This window comes from Manis pentadactyla, chromosome 11 (assembly GCF_030020395.1).
Source record: "Manis pentadactyla isolate mManPen7 chromosome 11, mManPen7.hap1, whole genome shotgun sequence".
NCBI lineage: Eukaryota > Metazoa > Chordata > Mammalia > Pholidota > Manidae > Manis > Manis pentadactyla.
In genome coordinates, this window is record NC_080029.1 from 92911222 (window position 1) to 92937918 (window position 26697).

General features: G+C 39.9%; 1 protein-coding gene across 28 annotated transcripts in view; it reads right to left on the reverse strand.

Moving 5' to 3' along the window:
- Positions 1-870: 870 nt before the first annotated feature.
- PPIP5K1 (diphosphoinositol pentakisphosphate kinase 1) overlaps positions 871-26697 on the reverse strand; it is a 42524-nt gene continuing 16697 nt past the window's right edge. For 3 of the 28 annotated variants that reach the window (XM_036923625.2, XM_036923630.2, XM_036923626.2), the window contains 7 exons: positions 26236-26326; positions 23255-23380; positions 22469-22531; positions 18793-18975; positions 17172-17309; positions 5076-5189; positions 872-2704 (listed from right to left, as the gene is read on the reverse strand). In XM_036923625.2, the coding sequence (XP_036779520.2) occupies positions 1911-2704; positions 5076-5189; positions 17172-17309; positions 18793-18975; positions 22469-22531; positions 23255-23380; positions 26236-26326 (1509 nt within the window). In that variant the 3' untranslated portion in view covers positions 872-1910. Of the gene's footprint in view, positions 2705-5075; positions 5190-17171; positions 17310-18792; positions 18976-20792; positions 20912-22466; positions 22532-23254; positions 23381-25548; positions 25686-26235; positions 26327-26697 lie in introns of those variants that run through there. The other 25 variants (XM_036923637.2, XM_036923631.2, XM_036923635.2 and 22 more) reach the window with 16 other exon arrangements.

Here is a 26697-nt window from a genome sequence, read left to right on the forward strand (position 1 = left end):
CTGATGCCACATTTGCTTAGTTGCTGGGCCTTGAGCTTTTACCTCTGTTTCTCCCAGTATTATTATTTATCTTGATGCCTTTAATAACTGGAAGCAATACCAGGACAGAAGGAAGCCAGAGGACATAGGGTGGGTGAAGGGAGAAAAAAGATGGAATAATTCAGTGTAATTTCTGAAAATGGGTAAGAATGCCTCAGTATGAGGAACAGGAGCCTAGGTTAAGGACATACATTGGTTTGGGGGAGGACAGAGGAGCAGGGGTTCTCCTGGGAAGGGATCTGAGTACTATGGGTTAAAAAGCTGAGGACCAAATAATCAGATGCCCCCGGAGAGGAGAACACTAGAGGCAAGAGGTTCAGGGGCCCTAAGAGATCCAGAACCTAGTGAAGTTGTAAATACCTCTCACTTGTGCAGTCAGAATTTTCATGGAGCAAAGTGTTGGATTTTCTCCCTACAGTGAACCTCTATACTCTTGGGTATGTCAGGAGAGGCCAGGCTGTGAATGAATATATGCAGAGGGGGATATTCCAGTGTTCTGGGCTCTCTCAATGTAAAGAAGTCAAGAGGGTGAAGAAAGAGTATAACCCCTTTATGTCAACTCCTGGCACTCACTCTAGCACAGCAGAATGAAAAATTAAGAGGGTGATCCAGGATCTGGAGAGAAGGCATGTACTCTCTGGTGCTTTACAGAGACAAAACCTTTCTCCCCTGCAACACTACTCATTTAAGACATTTTGGGATAGTGGACTGACTGCCATAGAGACCTCCTGGGATGCTGGAGCTCTATATTTTTTATAGCCCCTTCCTGCTCAACTATAATGGCTTTTGCCTGGTTCTGATTAATTCAGTCACAGACATGACTGACTTAGTCATATTCATACTTGAATTCACAAGGACATCATCACCACCACTACCATTCTCATTATTTCATATTTATTGAGCACTCATAATGTTCCAGCCCCCACTCCAGTGACCACATCACCTTTCCTCTCACCCCCTATCTTTGGGAAAAGCTTCATAATCACACTTGGCTGTAAAGACAATGCTACAAGGACAAACCTCTTGGGAACTCTGGAGTGTTTGATCTTTGGCCAGTCTGCATCTGTTATATATATATTTGCTCATGTCAGTACACTATTGATCTCCGTTGATTGCTTAAAATAAAACCTGATTTTTTCTACTGCAGCATCTCCTAAGCCAAGTAGCTCCACAACAGAAGGAGCCCAGCTTCACAGGTCAGCCAAGAACCCCCAGAGCATTTTAAGTAGTTACTCCGAAAATTTCACAGCAATCTAATAGCTATTTTTCCCTAGAGCTATTGCCCAGAGGAACAGGACTTGGGCAAAGGGAGCATCTGGGGATATGGAAACACCCATAAACCCAGTCTAAAGATTAGTGGCCAGGATGGATGTTTGGGAAGGGAGTTCCTTTTCCCCAGACATTTCAGATAGCCATCCCGGGCCACCTGAGGAGTGCTGGCAAAGACAAGAGTCCCCTGAATGCACATATGGTCAAAGGGTACCTTGAGAAGTTGTGAATATTTCCCCAGAAAAGTGGAAACCTTTAAGTCCCCTTTTGCACCTGCTGTCTCCGGATATAGTCTTCAGCAGTTGTGGCATTTCCTTTAATAATCTGGGATTTCCTGGGATGCTGAGGAGGTTGGATATTGATAGACCAGCCCACCCAGTGATGAAAACCATATTCAATGCTAATGGCTAGGTGAGCCATTATCATAATGTTCCTCCCAAACCCAGTTCTCACATAGCTCTTGGCTTCATGCCAAGAGGACTGCTTCCTTAGAGACCTCTAGTGAGATCCAAGGCTTTTTCCACTGACTGGTGAGTTAGCCAACAGAAAAAATTGCTAGCTCATATGGCTGGTATAGTGTGACACCACTAATGAGAACATGATTAATCACATGTTGCTGGTGGAAGGACTGAGTGATGGTCATGGGCTAGAGCCTGGCTCTGAGGGTTTGGATCACTGGATGGATACTGCGCTTGGGGAATATCCTCTCCAGGCAGCTGGTCAGTCACCTCAGGGAGCACCCAGGACTGCTGATTAACTTCAGGGACTTCCTGGACCTGCAGATCATCCTCCCCAGGGAACTGTTGAGATGGCTTATCAACCTCAGGGTTGTCCTGAGGCAAGAGATTGATTGCAGAAGCCCCTTGAGCAAGCGTGCCAACTTCTACAGACAACTCTTGGCATGGCTGGCTGAGCTCCTCAGGGATTTCTTGGGCTGGCTCTCCAACAAGGATTTCCTGGACCAGGCTAATCCCTACAGGGAACTGATGGGCCAGCCTGCCAATCTCTACAGGGACCCCTGGACATAGCTGGCTGACCTTCTCAGGATTCTCTTGACAAAGCTGGCAAGCCTCCTCAGATATTTTCCAGCATAGTTGGGTGGCATTCTGGCATGGCTCGCTGACCTCCTCAGCAAACTCCTGGCATGACTGGCTGGTTTCCACAGGTGGTTCCTGTGGGGACTGGTTTTGTTCAAAAGGCTCTTGCTCTCCTTCTATGAGGAGCTCCTGTGCTCCATTCCCAGGACTCTCTTGGAACAGCCCAAGGCCTTGATGTTCTTCGGTCACATGTGAACTTAGGGAGGGTTGCTCACTGAAGCCAAATTGGCAGTTACCATCCACTGCAGTAGGGGAAGAAGGACCAGCACTGGACACAGTGCTGGAAGGACCACTGCTGTCTGTAAAGCAAAGTCAAGAGACTAAGTCAGGCAAGCTGGAAAAGTAGGCTCTATGTATGTAGTTCAAGTATCAGAATAAACGGACTATGTTACTTATGTCTTGGAGACAGAGGGTCTGAATTCTTCCTAAGTAATGTAGAGACTCCTAGCCCAGCTCTGGAACCATTGCTCTGACCTCATGTATACTACAGGAATAGCAGTAAGGTACATTTAAGAAATTAAGGATGCTGAGGCCCACTTCCTCTAGTATTTTCCCAAATGTATCCCATCCCAACTCCAAATTCCCATGGCCCTTATTCCTACTTTGGAAGCATGTTAACACTTTATTCCAGTGGTTCATAACTAGGGTTGTATATCAAAATTATGGGAAATTTTTAAAAAACAAATTTCCAGCTAATACAAATTTCAGGTGAATGTTGGGTGGAAGATTGGGGCTGAGGGCAATATATTTTGTTGAAACACTCCCAATTAAAGCTGATGTACATCTTTTGTTAAGAATTATTTCTCTAAAGCAATAAACATATTTCTGGGGCAGAGATAATCATTGTTTACAGCCCAAATGCAGGAGAATGTAGAAAGCCTTGTGAATCAGAAGAGAAGAAGGGAACATTATTTACCTGAAGACAGAAGACTGCCTTGGAGTCTCTAAATGGCAGCAGTTTCTTCATTAATCTTCCTGGGGGTCACTAACTCATTTGAAATTCTAATCAAAGTCATGGACTACCTTCCCAGAAAATGTACACATGGATATTCAACTAATCTTTACTTACAGTTCCTGAGGTTCATAGACTTTACCCTGAAATCAATCTGTGGACCCAAGGTTAAGACTCTCTTAGTCTTGGGATATACAATATTATAGGCCTGTGAATATAATACACATGTAATATATAAAAACTAATTACCCAGGTCTTGACAGAAGGAAAACAAAGACCTTACAGTCTTTAATTACACTGTGGAATAATTCCTACCCCAACCTTTACTTCTTCATTGATCTATAATAAGGGACAATCTGCCTTTCCCTTTGTAAATATCATGTTTTTATGGTATTGTAACTTTAAAGTACCCTGATATCCCTAATGATAGATTTTGGAAATAGGAGACCCCTGAACATTTGGTTATCAAAGAGAACCTAGGAAAGTTGCAAGGCTGAGCCTACAAAGACTCAATCAGTCATTAAGTTTAAGGCATGCCAATTCTCTCTTTTCTGTTAAGGATCACAGGAGGCATGCCTCAAGCAGAAAATTAAAAAAAAAGAGGAATGTGGTCTGGGGCCAAAAAGGCCCATTTAGGGCAGTCAGACCCAAAGGAAATATTTACCAATGAGGCTACACACCAATACTGAGTCAAAGGTCTGATAGTTGATTAAAGACAAGAAAACAAAAAAAAAAAAGGTGTAAACTAAGTGCACCCAAAGATAGAAGTAGCCTTAATATTCAGCTAGTGGTTTTACTCAGTCTAATCAAAGTGGTCAGACATAAACAGAAGCAGCAGAAGGATGAGATTTCCAGGGGCACAGAACCCATAAACAGTCCAGGAGAGAGGTAAAAGGAGAAATGGCAAGATGAGTATAAGGTCATCTGAAATTCAGGGAAAGAATTCTTTTTGTCAGGAAGAAAGATTTCTTCTGCATACAGGGTGCCAGGAAAAGGACAAAATCCTACAGTTGTTTACCCCATTGCTGAAATATGAATCTTTGTTACATTCCTATCTAGGTCTAATACAATGATGAAAGCAATGTTTAATTTTAGTTATTCTTTAAAGGAAGATGAATAAGTAAAGGATTTTTCCATCACCATGTCTCTGGTCCTTACCCTGCCTCTAATTATCACTGTTATCTCACCATCCCTACAGTTACCCTAAGAACTCCTGTGGTGACACTGTTTACACTGTTACCAAGGATAATTAGTGATAGGCTAGAGATTATCAAAAAGAGATGGGAAAAAGCTGCATATTGAGTTGAACTCAACCAAGGACAGACAACTTGAAAGAGGAGACATGTAGAAAGTAGTAGTAGATTCTAGTTTCCTTCTCCCAGCTTCTCTATATATCCAGGTTTCCTCCCAAGTCATCTCTACTTGAGAAAGCTGCAGAGACCAAATGAGAACCAAAGGCCTTTTCTTCCCTCAAAGGACCCTCTGGGCTACTCTCTTTTAGTAGCCTCTTCAATGAGACAGAAGGGCATGAAGGACAGAGGTGATGAGATAAAGAGATCTTCCCTTCAACTTGGCAACAGCGGATAAGAACTTCCCTGACTGATTATTCCTGGTCTTTCAACATTCATCTTCATCTCCCTCCAGTGACAGGTCACTTATTCACCAATCCCTCCATCTTTCTTGACCTTAGTCTAGGCAGTTTCAAAAGGGTTACTTACACCAAGGGGGCTTCTCACAACGCTGCCGGAGTTGCAAGGTAGGTGAATGAAGAGTACGGGGTTGGCAGAATGGGCTATCTGAGGCTTGGCTGCTGTGCATAGAGTCAAAGAGAGCTGGATAGGTTGGGGAGAGAGAGGGAAGGAAAAAAAAAAAGACATGTGAGGAAAAATCTGAGAATCACAGATTCTCAACATAAGTCAAAACCAACTTCCTCAGGCTGAGAAGTAACATATATAGGAATCTTCACAGGAACCATTTTTAATATTTTAAACTTTATACTATGAATATTGCCAACATTTCTTAAAACTAGTTGAAAGACTAGTAAAATCAATATGCATATACTCGTATCCTGTTAAACATGTTGACGTGTTGACATTTTGCCATATTTGTTTCACCTGTTTTTTCATGCTGAAGTTCTTGAAAATAAATGACAGACATTATGAAATATTTCACCTCTAAATGTGCATCTCTAAAATACAAGGAATTTTTCCTACATAGCCATACACCATTAGTAAATCTCATAAAAATTGTTTAGGCTTGACTACTTCCTTGCTGCAGTTGCAACATGCCCCAAGATCGCCTTGTGCTTTCCTTGGCCTAAACCATGCATTCTCAACAAAACTGGTTCTTGGTAAGGGTGATAAAAAAATCTCCAGTAAAATCTTAGATTGGTCTGTAGTCCATCTAAAGTCCACAGTAAATAAACAGATACAGCAGACCCTTGAACAACACAGGTATGAACTGCCAGGTTCACTTATATGCAGATATTTCAATATATTGGAAATTTTTTGAGGATTTGTGACAACTTGAAAATTTTTTCTTTTCTCTAGCCTACTTTATTATAAGAATATAGCATGTAATACATATAACATACAATATGTGTTGATCAACAGTTATATTTATGTTATCAGTAAGGTTTTCAGTCAACCATAGGCTATTAGTAGTGAAGTTTTTGAGGAATCAGAAGTTACATGAAGATTTTTGATTGTGTGGGGTGTCAGTGTCCCTAACTCCTGTGCTGTTCAAAGGTTAACTATATATAGTATATTTGTGGTATTAAAACTTCATGTGGTGGGGAGTTGTTAAAGGAAAAAGTGTCTAAAATGGCTCCAAGGGAGGGGGGTATAATTTTTCTTTAAGAGGTTTAAAAACATGGCCATAGACCAAGAATCAGTCATTTCCCATGGAGTCCTGGTTGCTTTTAGAGGGGAATGGTATAAAGAGACCAAAATCTAGGTGCTAGAGGAGCTTATTGCTACTGCTTCTAATGTACATTAGAAAAAAGCATGAAAAAACTGAAGTCTTACTGACATTTTCAATTCAAATTTAACTTTAGAGCATTTTTAAATCTTGAATTTATACTTGTATCTAATTTATCTTACTTTGAAAATCCCGATTCCTAATAATAGAAACATAATTATTTATTTGTATTACTCTACTATATATGTATTTATTTCAAAATTGTATCAATATCACTAGCGATTAAACTACTGAAGATTAAAATTATAGCCTTTTTTGTCTCACTAAAGGATTTACCGTAAGAGTATAATATTCTAAAGTTATTTGAAAAATTGTTTTCCCTGTGTGATTATGTTAGTATTTTGATATACAGTTAGAGTAATTTTCTTCTTTTTTTTTTTTTTCAATTTTAGGGTTTTCTTCTTTTCCCTTTTTTTTTTTTTTTTTTTATTGAAGGGTAGTTGACACACAGTATTACATTAGTTTCAGGTGTACAACACATATAACATACAATATTATATGTTACAGTGATTCAACATTTATATACATGATAATTCTAGGTACCAGCTATCACCATACCAAGTTGTTACAATATTTTGACTATATTCCTTATGCTATACATTACATCCCGGTTACTTATTTATTTTACAATTGGAAGTGTGTTTATATATATATATATATATATTTTGTATGTGTGTGTGAGGGCATCTCTCATATTTATTGATCAAATAGTTGTTAACAACAATAAAATTCTGTATAGGGGGGTCAATACTCAATGAACAATCATTAATCCACCCCAAGCCTAATTTTCGTTAGTCTCCAATCTTCTGATGCATAACGAACAAGTTCTTACATGGAGAACAAATTCTTACATAGTGAATAAGTTACATGGTGAACATTACAAGGGCAGTCATCACAGAAACTTTCGGTTTTGTTCATGCATTATGAACTATAAACAGTCAGTTCAAATATGAATATTCATTTGATTTTTAAACTTGATTTATATGTGGATACCGCATTTCTCTCTTTATTATTATTATTTTTAATAAAATGCTGAAGTGGTAGGTAGATACGAGATAAAGGTAGAAAACATAGTTTAGTGTTGTAAGAGAGCAAATGTAGATGATCAGGTGTGTGCCTGTAGACTATGTGTTAATCCGAGCTAGACAAGGGCAATAAACATCCATGTATGCAGAAGATTTCTCTCAGAACATGAGGGGGGAGGTTCTAAGCCTCACCTCTGCTGATCCCCAATTTCTCACCTGATGGCCCCCTGCGACTGTGCCTGTCTTAGGTTGTTCCTCCCTTGAGGAATCTTACCCGTCTCTGGCTAACCAGTCATCTTCTGGGGCCATACAGGGAAATGTTAAGTTGGTAAGTGAGAGAGAAGCCTTATTGTTTCAAAAGGTTAGCTTTTTACTTCTTTGCATATTTATGCCCTGTGGCTTCTATGCCCAGCATTTGTCTTGAGGTGTCTTTACCACTTGGAAGAATTATGATACTCGGTAAATTTGACATGTGGCACGAGTTCTATTTAAAGGTTGTAGTTAGGTCGTCTTTTCCCTTTTGACTTAGTTTTATATTTTGAAAAATATACCGCTTCACAAGTCAAAGGTACATAAAAAGGCACACTTAGAAAAGTTGTATTTTCTTCATGCCTTTTAGCCCTAGTCCCTATTGTTCTCCAGAGGTAACCATTTTTAATTAGTTTCTGTTTTTTACTTTTAGCAATTTTTCGCAAATATGTATTTTTCCCTTTATTTCCTCTCCTTACTGACAAAATAGGTAACATACTATTAACACTGTTCTATACCTTGTTAACTCACTTAACAACATATCCTGGAGATTACTTCATATCAGAACATATAGAGCTTCTTCATTAGTTTTAACAGATGCATAGTACTCAACTGATTGGATGAACTAGTTTATTCAACCACTCTTGAAGAATGTTTCAACCATTTGCAAATATAAATAAATAAATAATATAAATAATGCCACAGTGAATAACTGTATACAATATTATTTCAACTTTACATAGAAAGAGCTCCAGAATGGAGTCCTAAAAGTGGATTATTGTATCAAAGAGTAACTGTAACTGTAATTCTCTGAAACACTACAAAATTTACCTTTAAAAAGCTTGTATCATTCTGCACTCACACTAACAATATATGGGATTGCCTGTCTCACCACAGATTTGTCAAGAAAGTGTGTTGTCAAACTTCTGGATTTTTTTTCCAATCTAGTAAATGAGAGATGATATCTCAGTGTGGTTTTAATTTGCATACTTCCTATAATCATGGTTGAACATTATTTCATATGTATAATGGCTATCTGCATTTCTTTCTTTGCAAACTACACTTTTTTTTTTTTAAAAAGTCACACTTTTATAGAAAAATGACAATGTTTTATTATTGAATAAGCAAATCCAAGTTATATGCACATAGGCAGTTTGTATGAAACTATAAAGTCAGGGCATTTTCACAAACATTTATATAAAGTCTGTAGCCATAAAAAAATACATGTTTTCTTCAAGTTTTATGAAAAATAAAATAAAATTTTTTAAAATTAAAAAATCACTTTCAGTCTTTCCCTTTCTGATATGTAAGAGCTCTGTATTTTAGGATGATTAATCCTGTATGTGATATAAGTCACCAAAAAAAATTTCTTTGCTTATGATGTTATTGTTTTGCTTGTTTAAAAAGTTTTAACATAGCTTAATTCATTAATTTTTTCTATTGTTTCCCAAATTTGAGTTTGAGTCAGAAGGTTTTCCTTACTTTCCTTACCCCTGCTTATTTTCAGTACTTGCATGGTTTAATTTTTTTGGGGGGGGTGGGAGGTGAAATCCACATAACATAAAGTTAGCCATCTTAAAGTACATAATTCTGTGGCATTTAGCACAACGACAGTGTTGTGCAACCACCACTTCTACCTAGTTCCAAAACATTTTCATCACCCCAAAAGAAAACCACATATGCATTAAGTCACTCCTCACTGTGCCCTACCCCCACCCTCTGGCAACCACCAATCTGCTTGGGACATTTCATATAAATAGAATCTTATTTTTTTTGTGTGTGGCTTTTTTTATTTGCATGTTTTTGAGGTTCATACATGTTGTAACATATTATCAGTTCTTCATTCCTTTTTATAGTTCAGTAATACTCTATTGTATGTACACGCTATATTCTGTTTATCTACTCATGCACATTTCTGTTATTTCCACTTTTTGATTATTGTTAATAATGTTACCATGAGCATTTGATTGTAAATACTTGGGTACCTGTTTTCAATTCTTTTGAGTACAAACCTGGAAGTGGAATTGCTGGGTCATACGGTAATTTTGTTTAGCTTTTTGAGGAACTGTCAAACATTTTCCCACAGTGGCTGCAGCAGTTAACATTTCCACCAGCAATGAATGAGACTTCCAGTTTTTCTACACCCTCACCAACACTCAATTTCTGTTCCTTTTCTTTTCAAAACTATAGCCATCTCAGTGGTTGTGAAATGGTACCTCATTGTGGCTTTGATTTGCATAGCCCTCCTGAGTGATCACCTTTTCATGTGCTTCTTGGCTATTTATATATCTTTGAAGAAATGTCTATTCAAGTCCTTGGCCCATTTTTAAATTGAACTGTCTTCTTCTTTTTGAGTTGTTATATTCTGGGCCTTTATTGGATATATGATTTGAAAACACTTTTCCCTTTCTGTAAGCTATCTTTTCACTTTCTTGATAATGTCCTTGATGCACAAAAGTTTTTAATTTTGGTAAAGCCCAATTTATCCTTTTATTCCCTTTTGTTATTTGTTGTGGGTACAATTGTAACATTTCCAGAATATCAAGCCTGGCTTTGGTACATCTGCATATCAATAGGTGTTCAGTGGTGGAAAGAAGTATGGCTTTAGTGCATTTGCATCATTCCTCAGGGGTGGAGAGATGTTCATCTCCATATCAGTGGGTAATTACCCTGGCAACAGAGGGCTTATCTGTACCTGAGAAGTGAGGGGAGGGCCGGTTTTTGGCTTCTGCTGGAGCAGGAAAGAGAGAAACAGCCCCAGACTGCAGTTTGTGAGCAATAAACGGATTTTAAACTTTATTTCTCCCTTTGACTGATTTTGGTTTTTAGAGGTATTTTGCACTGGGATTTCCTCTCCCCGAACTCACACATGAACAACATTGTGGTTTCAACATTCAGCCATATTATCAAGTCCTCCTCCCAACCCCACTGCAATCACTATCTATCAGTGTAGTAAGATGCTATAGAGTCCACTGATTAATTTTGAGTTAATTTTTGTATATGTGTGAGGTAGGGGTCCATCTTCATTCTTTCACATATGGATATCCAGTTGTTTCCGCACCACTTTGAAGAGACTATTCTTTCCCCATCAAAGAGTTTTAGCACCCTTGTTGAAAATCAACTGGCCACAGATGTACGGTTTAATTTCTGATTCTATTCCATCAGTCAGTGTTTTTCTTTAATGGCAGTACTACACTGTTTTTATTTCTGTACCTTTGTGGTAAGTTTTAAAATCAGGAAAGTATGAGTCCTCCAAATTTGTTCTTCTTTTTCAAGATTCTTCTGACTAGTCCCCCTTGAAATTCTGTATGAACTTGAGAGTCAGCTTCCCATTTTTGCAAACTGCATTGGAATTCTGTTAGGGGTTGCGTTTAATCTATATATTGCTTTGTGGAGTATTGCCATATTAATAATGTCTTCTACACAAACATGGGATGACTTTGGATTTCTTTAGGTCTTCTTTATTTCAGCAGTGTACAAGTCTTCAAACATTTTTGCTAAATTTGTTCTCAGGAATTTTATTCTTTTGGATATTATTATAAACGGCATTGTTTTCTTAATTTTCTTTTGGGATTGTTCATTGCTGGTAAAGAGAAACAATTGATTTCTGTGAGTTGATCTTGTATCCTGCAACTCTGCTGAATTTGTTCATTAGTTCTGGTAGTTTTCTTGAGGGTTCTTTGCCATTTTCTTCATAGGATCATGTCCTCTACAAATAGACAGCTTTACTTCTTCCTTTTCAATTTGAGTTTTTTTTCTCTTGCCTAATTGCTCTACCTAAAATTTCCACCAATGTTGAGCAGCAGTGGTGCAAGTGGGCATCCTTATCTTGTTCCTGATCTTAGGGAGAAAACTTTCACTGTTGAGTATAATGTGTGCTGTGGGTTGTTCATAAATGCCCCTTATTATGTTGAGGAAGTTCCCTTCTATTCTCAGTTTGCTGAGAGTTTTTATCATGAAAGGGTGTTAGATATTTTTCAGATAGTTTTCTGTGGCAATTGAGATGATTCTGGGGTTTTGCAAGACACCCCTTTGTTCTATTAATGTAGTATGTTATACTGACTGATTTTATGTTGCATCATCCTGGCATTCCTGAGATAAATCTCACTTCTTGGCAATGGTGTATAATTTCTTAGATGTGCTATTGGGTTTGGTTTGCTAGTATTTTGCTGAGTTTTTGCCTCTATATTCAAAAGGGTTATTGGTTTCCTTTCTTATGGTATCTTTGTCTGGCTTTGGTATGACAGTATTGCTGGCTTTGAGACAGGGACCGTGGACGTAGTCAGAGTAGGGTGAGGGCCTCTGGAGGGGGCAGGGTGGGATATTTGCAGTCAGACCAATGTAACTACATACAAGGAAACCCCCCTGCTAAAATTCTATGTTAAACATTGAGCTCTAGAATCATTCTTCAGTGAAATCAGTTAATGTTCCCCAGATTAAGAAGAGTAGCACATGTTTTATTATGCTAACCATTTATAATCATGTGTAAGGTTCACTTTAGCATACTAAAAGGCCCAGGCCTATGTGCTGTCTTTCCTCCTTCAGATCTGAAGTGATTTTGCAAACTGGGCGACTAATTTAGCAAGTAAGCCCAGGCATAAACAACACAGTAAAAGGCAGGAAGGATTCCACCTTAAAGATAAGATTGCATTTTAATACCCAAGAAGTTAAGACGTTAGAAATTCTTAACTTACTCTTTAGCAAACAATACCTCAGCCCACCTTGGGGGCTGAGCAGGTGGCCATGTTTCATATGCTCCCAGACCAAGATGCTGGTATCTCAGAGAGAAATCATCAGAGGAAGCTGCTTGTGTTAAGTTAATTCTAAATATTCAGAGACCACTTAACAAGTCCACACCCCTAAGTTTTTTTCATGTTCTCGAAAAATCCTCAGCTGCCTATAAAAACCCCCTAGACAACGCACCACTACAGACTCTCTTGTCCCCTCCTGGCGTGAGCCAGGAGCTCTGTCCTTTCACTGTATCTCTAAATAAAAGCCTGTACCTCGCTCTCCTACCTTGACTGTTTGTGAAGCTCATTCTTCGGCTCCACAAACAAGAACCCCAGCATCAGCTTCATAGAAAGTGTTTCCCCCTCTTCTACTTGTTTGGAAGAGTGTGAGAAGGATTGGGGCTAATTCTTCTTAAATGTTTTATAGAATTCACCAATGAAGCCATCTGGTTCTAGCATTTTCTTTGTTGAGGGGTTTTTGCTACTGATTCCATCTTTTTCCTTGTTGGTATGTTCAGATGTTCTATTTCTTCTTGGGTCATTTTTTTTTTAGTTTATGTGTTTTTAGAAATGTGTTCATGTCATCCCAGTTATCTACTTTGTTGGCATACAGCTGCTTATAATACACTCATAATTCTTTATTTCTGTAAGGAGCAGTAGCAGTGTTCCCATTTTTTAATCATGATTTTAGTTATTTGCATCATCTCTCTTTTTCTTAGTCTAGTTAGAGGATTATCAATTTTGCTGAATTTTTTCAAAGAAGCAACTTTTTGTTTTGTTGATTCTTCCTATTGTTTTTCTATTTTTTATTCCCTTTCTCTCTCTCTTTCTTTCCTTCTGCTAGCTTTGGGTTTAGTTTGTTCTTATTTCTTCTTCTTAAGATAAAAAGTTAGGTTTTTAAGATCTTCTTTTTAAAATATAGATGTTTATAGCTCTAAATTTCTCTCTTAGCTCTGATACTGCTGCATCCCATAACCTCTGGCATTTTGTATTTTCACTTTCACTCATCTTGAACTGTTTTCTAATTTTCCTGTGATTTCTTCCTTGTCCCATAGGTTAAGAATGGGTTAATGTTCACATATTTGTGAATTTTCCAGTTTTCCTTCGATTTTATTGATTTCTGGCATCCTTCCATTGTGTTTGAAGGGGATACTTTGTATAATTTCCATTTTTTTTAATTTATTTTTCTTTTGTGGCCTACATATGTTCTATCCTGGAGAATATTCCATGTGCATTTAGGAATATGCATTCTGCTGTTGTTGGATGAATTGTTCTATATATAACTGTTAGGTTTAGTTGGTTTACAACATTACTTAAGTTCTTATTGAGCTTCTGTCTAGTCATTCTATATATTATTAAAAGCAGGGTATCAAAGTCTCCAGCTATTAGTGTAGAACTATTTCTCCCTTCAATTTCTGTCAAATGTTTGCTTCATATATTTTGGGGTTCTGTTGTTTGGTGTGTTTATAATTTTTATACCTTTCTGATGAATTGACCTTTTTATCAATATATATAGTGATCGCTCTGTATTTTGTAACAACTTTTGACTTAAAGACTATTTTGTCTGACATTCATATAGCTACCCCATCTCTTGTTTGGTATTATTTGTATATATAGAATACCTTTTTCTAGCCTTTCATTTTCAACCTATTTGTTTCACTGCATCTAAAATGAGTCTCTTGTAGACAGGAAATAGTTGGGTGAATTTTTTAAAAAATCCATTCTGTTAATCTCTGCCTTTTGATCAGAGACTTTTATTCATTTATATTTAAAGTAATCACTGATAAGAAGTTACTTCTGCCATTTGCTATTTGTTTTCTGTATGTCTTATACCTTTTTTTTTCTTATTTCCTTCACTACTGCCATCTTTTGTGTTTAATGAGTTTATTTTAGTGTGTCATTTTGACTCCCTTGTCTTCTTTCTGAAAATATTTTTAGATATTTTCTTAGTGGACGCCATGGAGATTACAATTAATATCCTAAAATTTGAATCGATGGCAATTTAGCTTCAATGATATATGAAAACTCTGCTCCTATAAAGCTCAGTCCCCACTTTATGCTGTTATTTTCAAAAATTATCTTTTTATACATTGTGTGCACATTAACACAGACTTATAATGATGTTTTATTCATTTGTGTGTTAAGTCATATATGAAACAAAAAGAGGAGATACAAACTAAAATACAATAATGCTGGCATTTATATTTACTTACGTAGTTACTTTTACCAGAGTTTTTTTTTGGAGGGGGGGGTGGTTATAGCTTCAAGTTATTGTCTAGAGTCCTTTTATTTCAGCCTAAAAGGCTCCTTTTAGCATTTCTTGTAGGGCAGGTGTACGAGTGACAAACTTCCTCAGCATTTGTTTATCTGTGAATTTCTCCTTCAGTTTTGAACAGTTTGACAAATACAGAATTCTTCATTGACAGTTTTTCTTTTAACACTTTAAATATGCCATCCCACTCTTTTTTGGACTCTATTGTTTCTGATGAGAAATTATTTGTTAATCTGATTAAAGATCCCTTGTATGTGATAAGTTCCTTTTTTCCTGCTACCTTCAAGCTTTTTTCTTTGTTTTTAAACAATTTAATTATACTGTATCTTAGTGTGGATCTCTTTGCATTTATACTACTTGAAGTTTGATGTATTTGGATGTATAGATTCATCTAATTCATGTATAGATGATAAATTCTTTATCAAATTTGGGGAGTTGTAGTCATTATTTCTTCAATTTTTGTTTTGCCTCTTTCTCTCTCTCTCCTGAGACCAATTCTGCATATATTGGTGTTCTTGACAGTGTCCCACAAATCTCTGGCTACATTCATTTTTCTTTATTCTGTTTTTCTTTCTCCTCCTCTGACTAGATATTTTCAAATGACCTATCTTTATAATTGCTGATTCTTTCTTCTGCCTTTTCAAATCTTTTAAGAAATCCTCTAGTGAGTTGTACATTTTTGTTATATTTTTTAGCCATGAAATTTCTATTCGGTTACTTTTCATATTTTCTACCTCTTTAACAATATTCTCTATTGGCTGAGACAACATTCTCCTGATATCCTTTAGTTTGCTGTCCATGGTTTCCTTTAGCTCTTTGAGTATATTTAAGATAGTGGATATAAATAATCTCTACCTAGTAAGTCTAATGTCTATGCTTACTCAGGGACCATTTCTGTTCCTTTCTCCTGTGAATGGACAATACTGGCTTGTTTCTTTGCATATTTAAAAATTTTTTGTTGAAAATGGGACATAACACATTTCATGTGCTAACTCTGAAAATCAGATTACTTCCCCTGCTCTGGGTTTGTTTCTGTTGTTTGCTATGGGTTGTAACTGTTTACTGTTTTTTTTTTCTAACCTATTTTTGTGAAGATGGTCTTCTTTATCTTGTGTGGTTTCTGAACTCTCTTTTCCTTTAGCTTGTATTCAGCTAGTGTTTTGACAAGGATTTCCCCGAATGCCAAGAACCAAAAGAAGGGAAAGGAAAAGGGAGGAGGGGAGCTCTCCCAGTCTCCCAGATTGAGTCTGTGTTGATATTCCTTCATCACTTAACTAGATTATTTACAACTCTACCTTAGCCTTCACTTCCTGCTTGCGCTGAGTCTAGAGTTCTGCCGAAGATGAAAGCTTATGGTCTTCTTGTGTCTTTTCCACATACACATGTGCATGTTCATACACGTGGGCATACACATGGCTTCTAAATTCCCCAGTTTATGTGAGCACTTCTGAATGCTCTCATTTCCCAAAGCAACTCTCTCCCTAAGTTTTCATCTCAGGCTTTCAGTACAGTGGTTTGCCTCAACTATAATTTTTGCCCCAGGCAGCAGCATGTTCATTTCCTTACAATGTTTTCAAGGAACACCCTCTGCACAGCCACTTTTCTGACCTGACTGAGTTCCGACTTAGGTGAAACAAAGGTAAGCATCCTATGTCAGTCCTTCAGGTGGCCAACAGACACAATTCTTTGAGAATAAGGTCTGTTCTGCTCTCGCTAGAACCAGAGAGCTGGGTCCTACACTGAGAACATGGGCTGCCATCTTCATGAATGCTGCCAAAGTCAGGAGGGGGTAAAACAAGAGCAAGTAAAATGCTAGAAAGCTCCCTGACAGTTTTAGGTTGCCTCTTCCTTGATTGAGCTTTTTCCTGGTTACTACAAACCTTTGACTGTTTTCCAGAGTTCTGACAAAGTTGATTCTGACCATTTTGCTTGATTTTTTCAGTGTTTCTATGGAACGACAAACCCTTGGAGCTACCTACTGCTTAATATTTGCATTTAGACTTCTGATTCATATGGAGTTTATCCTAGTATAGCATAAAGTATGGATTCAATTTTAATTTTTATCAAATGATTATTCAGTTGTGCCAACTGCATTTATTAAAAAGTCTATCTTTCCCCCAGTATTTTGAAATGCTAACTTTATCTATTTCTAGATTTTCTATCTTGTTTGATTAGTCTATTCATATACCAATTGGATATTTTTATTATAGAAGTTTTGTATGATGTTTTAAATCTGATAGGGCTAGTACCCCTTTCATTATTCTTTTGGAGGCTTTCTTGGCTATTCTTGCTTGTTTATTTTTCAATTAGAACTTGAGAATTGACTTGTCTAATCTTAGAAAAGCAGCAGCAGTTTTATTGGGATCATATTAGATTTATGAACTAACTTTGGAAGGAGTGATATTTTCTGATGTTGAGTTGGCTTATGCAATTCAATAATTTTTTTAAGGCTACTTTTGTGTCTTTTTGGATGCCTATCTTTTAATGTATTACTCATGTTCTAGGAAGCACAGGAATGGGAGCAGAGATAGGGGTACAAGATAAGAGTATTTTCCATACCTGCAGATGCATGTGCTTGGGCATCAGTGTGACGCTGGCAAACTCTACTCAGGAATTCACTCACTTGACGCAACGAAAGGGCATTATGCAGTGTTTCCAGGGGGTAGATGGTAGGCACCATGGAGCACCCTTCAAATCCTGTTAGAAAAGAGATCGGCAAAGTCAAAGTTATTGCCAGATATACCCCAACTGACCAAGGAAATATGGAGAATCCCTGAGAGCCATCAGGAGAGTCCGAGGCTTTTGGAGTGTGGGGTATCCAAGATTCTCAGGAGAGGGTACTCTTTAGAGCCCCTACAGGAGCCTGTTTCTCTCACCTCCAGATTTCCTCAAAAGTCTACAAGCTAAGATCTCCAGGTGAACCAAATCACTTCTCATCCTACCTATGGAGTGCCTGTAATATCCCATGGAAAAATCAACAGAATCCCAATAGGGTAAGCATCTATATTGTTCTTGTGCTTTCTGGGAGAATAAAAGGTCCAGAGGTAAGGGGTGAAACTGTAGGTCTAAATGAGGTAGGGAGGTCATGGAAATGGTAAGAAACAGCAGACTTCAGGTATCATGTAAAAGAGAACCAGATTAAGGAGCAGGGCATGGAATCTGAGGATGGGTTCATGCAGATTTAGGATCCGGGTAGAAAGCCTAGAATATTTGGAAGCAAGCTGCAGTGCATGCAATACACATGAAGCTCAGCCCAGGAAAACCACATGCATGAATGGGCTAGGGGATGGAAGTTCTTTCTTGGTCATTTCCATCACATCAAAGTTTTTCTCTTCTGCTCTCACTGGGAGCCCCCACATGTGCTAGGATTTCTCTATTTCATAATAAAAATGAGGCAAACCTCCTAGAAGAAAATAAATACTGATTCTCTGCTCTGAACCCAACAATTCCAAAGTAAGTCCACAAGTCTGAGTGGGGTAAAGGGTAAACCTAAAGGTGTAACCCTAATTCCAGGGCCTGTTAATTGAAAAAAAAAAAGTGCCTGTTGGAAGATCAAGAAGCATACATCCCAACTGCTTTCTTAAGTCCTCAAATGTGTCTGTGCCTCCTTTACATCTCCTTAAAGGGAATAAGAGGGGTATGCAGGACAGCAATATCTCTGCAAGACATAGCCTCCTGTTCACTAAAAACCAAATCTCTAACTCAAAAAGATTATACCTGACCATCTTTTAACCTCTGGCCCTTGTTTGACTCAAGGATTCAGCTGAGACTTCTGTGCCTCAACTTCTCCCTATACTCTTGTGGCAGAAAGGCAAGAGAGGTATAATCTCTAGTCCCTCAGAGTGGCTAGAAAAATACTTGGATTTGAAGATTGTGGTAGCAGAGGGTTATGGAGACAAGAACAGATTCTAGGGCAAGAGACTACTCCTATGCTGAACAGAACTGGGAATGAATAACATTAGGAGGCAGTGAGGGAGGAGAATAGGAAGGGAATGAGCAGCCAATGCTACAGCTACCAGGCAATCTGGCTCCAATCCATTCAAGCAACTAAATTCAAGTCACATAACTTTAAGGTAAGGAGGAGAAAGGAATAGGTGGGCTCTCCTGCCAGAAATGCAATAAGCAAAGCAGTCAGTCCCAGCCAGGGTAGTGGCAGCAGTCAGCTTGGTGGCAGGGGTACCGTAGAGGCACTCGGGGTCATCCTGGCCTGAGCGCAGCCAGTTCCGGAAGAGGCGCAGGTGGTAGGAGCACTGGTGCAGGTGATGCGCCAGCGTGGCATCCAAGGAGACTGGCCGGCCCCTTGGGCAGTCAGAGGAAAAACTGCGCAGCAACCGGACCACAGGGTGCTGGTCATCCAGCAGCTCTGGAGGGGGTGGGGGGCCACGGCAGGAAGCACAAAGATAAAGAGAAGAGGGAGAGATAATGAGGGGGGTACTGACTGGCACAAGCATTACTGGGAGGTGGGGGCCACTCAGCTCCAAGGTGAGCTAAGAGAAGCAGAGATGGTCAGAGCCACTGGGCATCTCTTGCAAGGAAGAAGAGTGTTGGCATCACACAGTGAGTCTAGAAGAAGGGGCAAGTGAGACCCCATCATCCAACAAGGCCCTCCTTTCTTGCAGAGCTTAAGTCAGTCAGTGCTTGCCAACAGCAGTCACATCATTCTGGGCTGGGGTAAGCTGTCAGTTCTGTTGCTGGGAGCCTTGATTGGAGCTCCAGTGTCCCTGACTATTCTTGGACAAACTCTAGTTAGTGGCTGCTTCTCAGACAAATACATTTATGATGTTGTGATAGATACAAAAAAATTTAGAGTCAATTACAGAAGAGGGTCAAGAATGGTATAAGGTATCAAGATCAAGTTTGAAGCTAAAAAAGCATCTAAAGGCTCAGGCCAGGCCCCCTGGACTAGACTCTTAAGATAGCCGAAGACAGGGTTGGTGTTAGGCAGCTGGCAGAGGAGACTGATAGAAAATCAGATGTAGGAATCCTTTAAAACAGAGTATGTAAAAAATGGAATATGTAAAAATGTCAGTATTGACTACATCTTTTACTCTTGTTCAAATATACAGATTTTTTAAATGTTTGCATATATCTCAGGACTTAGGGGACACAGTATCCATTACAGAAGCCATCAGTTAGATAATTTTATATTTTCTTTCCACTGCTAGTGAGCCTAACTGTACTTTGTTCTGCTGATGAGTAGAAAAGCTTTGATCCTGAACCACTTATTGTTTTAGCTGCTTGGCAAACTGTGAATATATGCAATTCACAAAAGGTTGAAGACAGTGAAAGTCATGTGGAAGGGTGTGAAAGAGAAATAGTAGGAAAAAGAGATTGTGGAAAAGGTATGGGGTCTTAAGACCTGCTGACAGGATGTTGGCATAAAGAAGGTAGGGTCAAGGTAGCTGAGGATGACTGCTCAGGACTCAAGGAACAGAGCTGGTTCCACAGGGTGAGTCCCACGACACTATGGTTTCCAGAGACCCTAGTTTGGATGTTAAGAGAGGTTTCAACTTTACCAGTGGCCACAGTGTGTAGGACCCTAGAAGATAATGGGCTTGGTAAATCCAGTGGGCACACTCTGACATTCTGGATGAGGTTGAGCCACAGTCTCTTCCCACTGTATTAGTTTACTTTGGTGAGTTCAGTGTGCAGTCTAGTAATAAGACATATTTATACACTTGATGCAGTCACAGGGTGTGACAGAAGCTTATCAGGAATAGAAGCAGGGATAAGCTCTGATGTCCTCCCATCAAAGCAAGGAGACAGCATTGTCTTGCCTCCTTTCCAAATCCAAGTCCAATTTTTCCAGCTACTTTTTCAAAGGAAGACATTATGGCAAGGAGATAGTGAGGACAGGACAGTAGGTTGGTATACTGCTGTGACTGATCTGCCACAGCAATTGCAGAGACAGAATTTACTCTATAATTGCTGGGTTAGTCAAGCAAGATCTGGCCATGAGGTAGAGCCCTCATATTGTCCTAAGGGCCAGATTAAATCTAGATCATCTTCAGCAAGAGACACAATAGCTCCAAATTTCTCCTGCTGCCAAAAGGTAGATCCCAGATTCTGGTTTCTCAAGCACTTTAGCCTCCACGCTCAAGTATAAGAACAAAAGCCAGAAGACCCCTGAAGAAGTGTGCAGGGTGTTGGAGATCTTGAGTTTGTTCTCCTGCACTATACCTGAATTGTCCAGGTTTTTCTTCCTCTCCTCCTTTTGGTAGAATTAATTCTTCTTTTCTTCAACTGGTGAGGCTGCTAACCAAGGCTTCAGGGAACTAGAGATATATAGGTTTCAGGACCTGTTTTATGAATTTATCTCTCTTTTCACAGAGCCTAAGAACTAGGATTAGTTTTAGGCTAAAACTATTACTTAGCTCTAATTTCAGGAGCCCAAGTTCCAGATACTATATTCTGTGCCCTAAGTAACATGTCACCTAAGTCCAAGTCCCAGGCTGTAGGGTTGGGGTTGGTGCACAAGGTTCTACTACAGCATATAAAGGCCAGAAGAGCTTGAAGCTAAATATGTAGGCACAGCCATGCCACTCTGAATGGGGAACTCCTGCTAGACACACATGGGATCTGAGGTTGGGATGGGGTTATAACCTGATCAAGTACAGGCTCATCAACCTAGGGAGATTTTAGCAGTGCCTGGAGGAGATGTATGGCCTGACTGGGCCAAAATAAAGTCCAGCAGCTGTCCCTGGCTAAGGAGCAGGGGATCAGTACTTGGAGGTTTTTTCAGCCAGAAAGCTAGGCTAATTTTACCCCCTTGGAGAGACTTAGTTCTTAGACAGAAGAAAGCCATAACAAAACTGGATTTACCTTGAAGACAAGACATAATGCAGAGAGAAACTAAGGATGTAAAGGATAACACAAGGAGTAAGCTGGGGGCTCCCCTGTCATACCCCACAAAGAGACCACAGACCTTCAGTTTTTGGTTTACATAGATCTCTAAACTCTCCCACCTGAGTGTGGGAGACCCCATTCTTCATTATTCTTGAAATATTGCTCATCCCTAAGCTCCCCCAGAACCCCCGGTAGACATCTCTACTCTTTACTTCAAGCCTCTCTGAGACAGCAGTAGGCTGGGTCTACATGGAATCCACATGCAAAAACTGAAAAAACCCTTTTCCTCTACCTACTACCTCCTACTCCTTCCTTTCTCTCTTTTATCCCAAATCAGTCTGGGCTCCTATTTTCTAGGCTCAGGCCCTAGGTTAGTAGTAACATAAAGGAGATGTCAGGAGCACAAGAGTCACACAAAATACACACAATGGGAGGAGATAAGAATATGAAAATGGGACACTAAACACTCAAGACCAGTCCCCTTATGGGTAGGCTTGGGAACTGGGAACTGCAGCACATTCCAAAGGAGAAACAAATGAGTCATACACTCCAACAAAAGAGTTGGAGAAAAATACAGTAAGGTCAAAATTGTATAAGCTGAGGAGTGAGGGAAGAAATGAAGAGAGAAGAAATGGGGATGATATCAGAAATAGTATTCTCTTCCTAACACAGGGAACCATTATGTTTGTACAAAGTCATGTGATGGGAATGGGAGAGGTTTAATCAATGTTTTAGTGATGATGCTGAAAAAGTGACACAATAGTGATGATGGTGACCATGGAAGTAAGACCCTGGGTTGCCACAGGGATAGGACAGCCAGGCTGCAGCCAAGGCTAAGGTTTGTCAAAAGGGGTATGTCCCAAAAGGGACACTTAGTGAGTGGTTCATTCAGAGATAGCAGGGTGTCAACACAGTGGAAGGAAAGGCAAAGTCAGTGTCAGAACTCAGAGGTTAAGTGCCTGGAGGTGACATGGTGAGGAGGAATGACATTGAGTCAGAAGCAAACGTACCGTTAGTCGGATGCTTTGCAAACGACACAGAAAATCGTTTTACGGCCGGGACAAACAAGAGCTCTGGGGAGAAAAGACATCATGGGGATTATACCCACCCCCGTCCCCACCCTCTGTTCTGGAGTTTGCCCACAATATACTCTGTTCTTTATAGTTAGCATGTGACCTGCTACCACCCCACCCCTTAGATTCCTAATTATCACATTTCAATCTTTTCCTTTCATATAATTTCCTCTTAGGAATCCATGTGTCATCCCTACCATAATATGATACAGGCCCACAGACAGCCCTGATTTCACCACCACATCCTCTTTCTGGTCATTTGGAAATAAAATCTTTGTAGAAACTTTCATCCCTTCCCTCAGTCTCTTTCCATATCATCTTTCCTGCCTTGGCTGAGCAAATTCCCCAACCCTGATATCCTAGATTTTAATCAAGGCTCCACTGCCTGATTAAAAGAGATTCTTCCTGATCATGGATAATCCTCCTTGGTCTTTACCCCTACAGAATCCAGGAAAGAATACAAAGGTGGAGTAAATTGATGTAGCAGGGCTGTATGTGGGAGATTATGAAGGGATAAGCATAAATAAGTAGTATTTGTATGGCAAAAGGGAATGCAAATGGAGGGGTGGATGGGGTCTTGGATCCTTCTCCCCTCTGTAAATAATGAAGAAAACTTGTTATAAGGCCAGTGTCAGTGCCATCTTAAGCTTGAATAGTTCTTGAGCTGTGTCCTTGCTGGGGGACAAATAAAGAAGAGTTGCCCCCCAAAACCCACCCACATACCATCTCGGTGCTTCAGACTGGCAGGTGGTAGCTTTTTGCCATGGCTGCGGGCGTAGTCCTGAAGATTCGGGGCGCTGGAGGAGCCACCCAGCACTGTGGTGCTGAACAGCCCTGTACACTGTGAGCCTGCAAGGCCGGGAGTGCATTAGTAGCCACGCAAAGCTGCAATTACCACACAGAAGTACGAACTTCACATGACAACATCGAGATATACACACATAGCCATTCAGAGCCACCATGATGTGGCCAGAGGACATAACCACAAGCAGCTTTCACTACTGTCCATAGTCACACTGGGCAAGCAAAGTGGGAGTTCTCTTGAAGAACTACATGGCAGATAAGAGGCCAAAACAAATATAGGATTAGTTATATTAGGGGACTCAAAGCTACTCAAAGAGATAGACTGTGCTTTCCAGGTGGCTCTCAGGAAAGCTAAAAGAATAGGAAGATCTCTCTAGATATAGACCCCTCTAAATCTCCCTAGATTTAATTCAGTGCCTCTTACCCTGGATATAGGGTTTAAGGAACCCAGAAATCTAGTCCCTTAAGACTTAGAAGGAAAGAACTTTGAAACTAGAGACTAAGACTTGAGCCCTCAGCTCAAATTCCAAGTTCTCATAAATTCTAATTCCTCCTAAATTCTTCGTCCACCATTCACCCTTTCTACATCCCTTTAGTCCTTCTTACCTTTCCCAAGAGAGAAAGTATGAGACCCCTGAATGGTTAAAGCTGGAAGGGACTCAAAAATCATAAAGTTCAACCTTCTTATTTCAGAGATGAAGAAACAGAGATTAAAATAGGATCTCATTTGCTCAAAGACATATAATTGGTTAGGAGCTAACCTGGACTAGAATCCAGGGCTCCTGACTCAAGAATCAACCGTGTTCAGTTAGAAAAAACATAATCATCTTTTCATCAAGAAGAAACAGTCCATTGTTTCTGAAGTGAAGATGGACACAAATTGAAAAGCATGTGAAAAGTCAGATGATTATATGCAGAGCATGCCTACTATGTGCTAAGCACCCTACCAAGAAAGAGGACCTGGTAAGCAGGAAGCAACAAAAAAGATATGTTTTTGTCTGCTCTCAAAACTTTGTCTTGTACGCCCTATGCTCAAAGCCAGATGCCCACATATACAGGTTCAAAGAAGAGCTCTATTGCCAATCAGAGGAGTAAATAAAATATAAAAATCTCTTAAGGAAATAAACCAAGCCAAGTACTGCCTCAAATATCTGATTAAAAGTAGGGTTTTGACTCCATGGCCCCTCTCCTACTATAGCCCACAAGGACAGAATGGGCAGGAAGAGACAAGATTATCACCCAAGTTTGTGGGATTTGTCCCTCTATTTCTAAATCCATCTTAGCCAAAGACCCTGGGTTGGCTTGGGAACTTAACATTCACAGGGCAGATGGACAGAGTAGAGAGGAGAGATCAGTTTCCTTTAAGCCCACAAGGAAGGGTTTTTGGGGTCCCAGAATTTCAGGGTCACTAGAGAAATTAAGAAGCTCAAAGGGCTGATAATCTCCATCTGGGAAATCAGGACTGCTCCTCTATGCATAACCTCTCCTACCTTTCATGCTCAGATTCTACAATGGGTTCCAAGAGTAATAAGGATTGCTAAATATGTCTGCTCTTCTTCAGAGAAGCTGAAACCAGCTGGCTCCATCCCAGACCACCCCAAGCTTTGTTCTACATTTACTTCCTCCACTAAATAGTTTTCCGGTACAGTCCTGCCAATCCTGCCCTGCCCAGTCTTTGAATCATCTCAGAAGGTAGTCTACCTTACCACCACCATCTGTCAAGCAGTCCCATGTCCATGCTTCTGCCTTGTTCCTGACAGCACTGCCAATTAACTAGGCCAAACACACCTATCCTCTTTTCTGGCCTTCCTAAAGCCTATTCTTTACTGGAACTTCTGGGAAGAGAAGTCCATATATCAAATCTATCCATTTGTCACTTATTTTCATGCCCCAAACCATCTACTCATTTCAGGGATCCAGAAGGCAGCCCACTCCTATAAAATGAGCCTGGAAAGTCACCAAAACCTTTCTCCCCCTTGCTGGTCCAAATGCTGACCATTTTGGGGCCAAGAAATTAGATGCCAAGGACAAAGGTAACAGAAAAATGAAAGGACCTAAATGGAAAAAATAATAGGACAGGATAGTAGAGCCAGGAGAGCAAGTCCAGACCCCACACAATTGTCTCTAGCCGCCAGTTCTAGTTACTGGCTCACAAGGCACTGGCTCACAAGACCCTCCCAAGGACCACTCCCCACTCCCAAAGAATACAATACCCTCTGAGGCTTGGTCCTTCCTGCAGTCTGTGTTCTTAGGAAAAGTTGAATGATGTTCTCCACCCCTCTCCAGGAATCAAAAAAATCAAGAGACTTTCCCTCAAAGTCCTGAGAGAAGCCTCTGCCACTACACCAGTCTGATTTGTCCCTCAATTTTCAGGAAGGAAGGAAAAAAAAAATTACAGGATTAGGAGAGGATGATGGAGAGGGCATGGAGGTAGGAGGGACCAAAGCAGGGACATAATAAACATGGGTCTCGGAGGAAGACATGGCCTAAGTTCTCCAAATGAGGAATGTGACACTTATAGGGGTCACAAGTACCTCTATTTATAGCTCTGTCTCTGATAATTTTGAAGGTTCAGAGTCTCCATGGCCCCTTAAGGTGTAGCTAGATTGGAGGCACAGATAAAGAATGAAAGGGGAAGCCACAAAAATGCCCATCAGCCAGAGAGATAGGGATTGGTGTAGAAAAACAAAAGACAAACACCTTCCTGGAATGGAAACAATCATCTGGGATCAAAATTCACACTTAAATATGGCTCTGCCAATTCATCCTCCCTGGCCCCACCCAACAATTTCATTCACTGGATGACCCCAATTCCCATGACTAAGCTTTCCCACAGTAGACTCTGAAGAACAGACAGATACCCTTCCCAACAACAGGTGAGAGACACTGGGAAACCATACCTAGGCCACTCTGCTTCATCTCCGTCGGTGGCCGTGAAGATGAGAAGAGCCGGTAGCCACCAGGCCTGGAGGATGAAGTCTCAGAAAGCACCTGGAGAAAAAGGACTCTATATTACCATTTGCCACCTCAAGCGAGATGTTGAAACCCAGGTCCTGAATTCCTGCCCCTACAAAGCCAGGCAATGTCAGAAAGTTTGGAAGAACCAAAGGATTTTTATGGGGAAAGAAGAATGAAAAGGAAACACAGAATGTACTTTGCACAGGGAACTGTCCCGGGAATCCTTCTACACTAGAAGGCACTTATATTTCCAAGATGCCTGTCCCCATAGCCCTCCTGTCTCAAATCTGACAAATCATTATTTTCAACCATTCTCAGTTCTCAGCAGAGCAGCTTCCTTAATCTTATCTATCCCTCCACAAGACTCAGAAAGCCAATCACAATAAGAAATGAAGTCTGGCCAT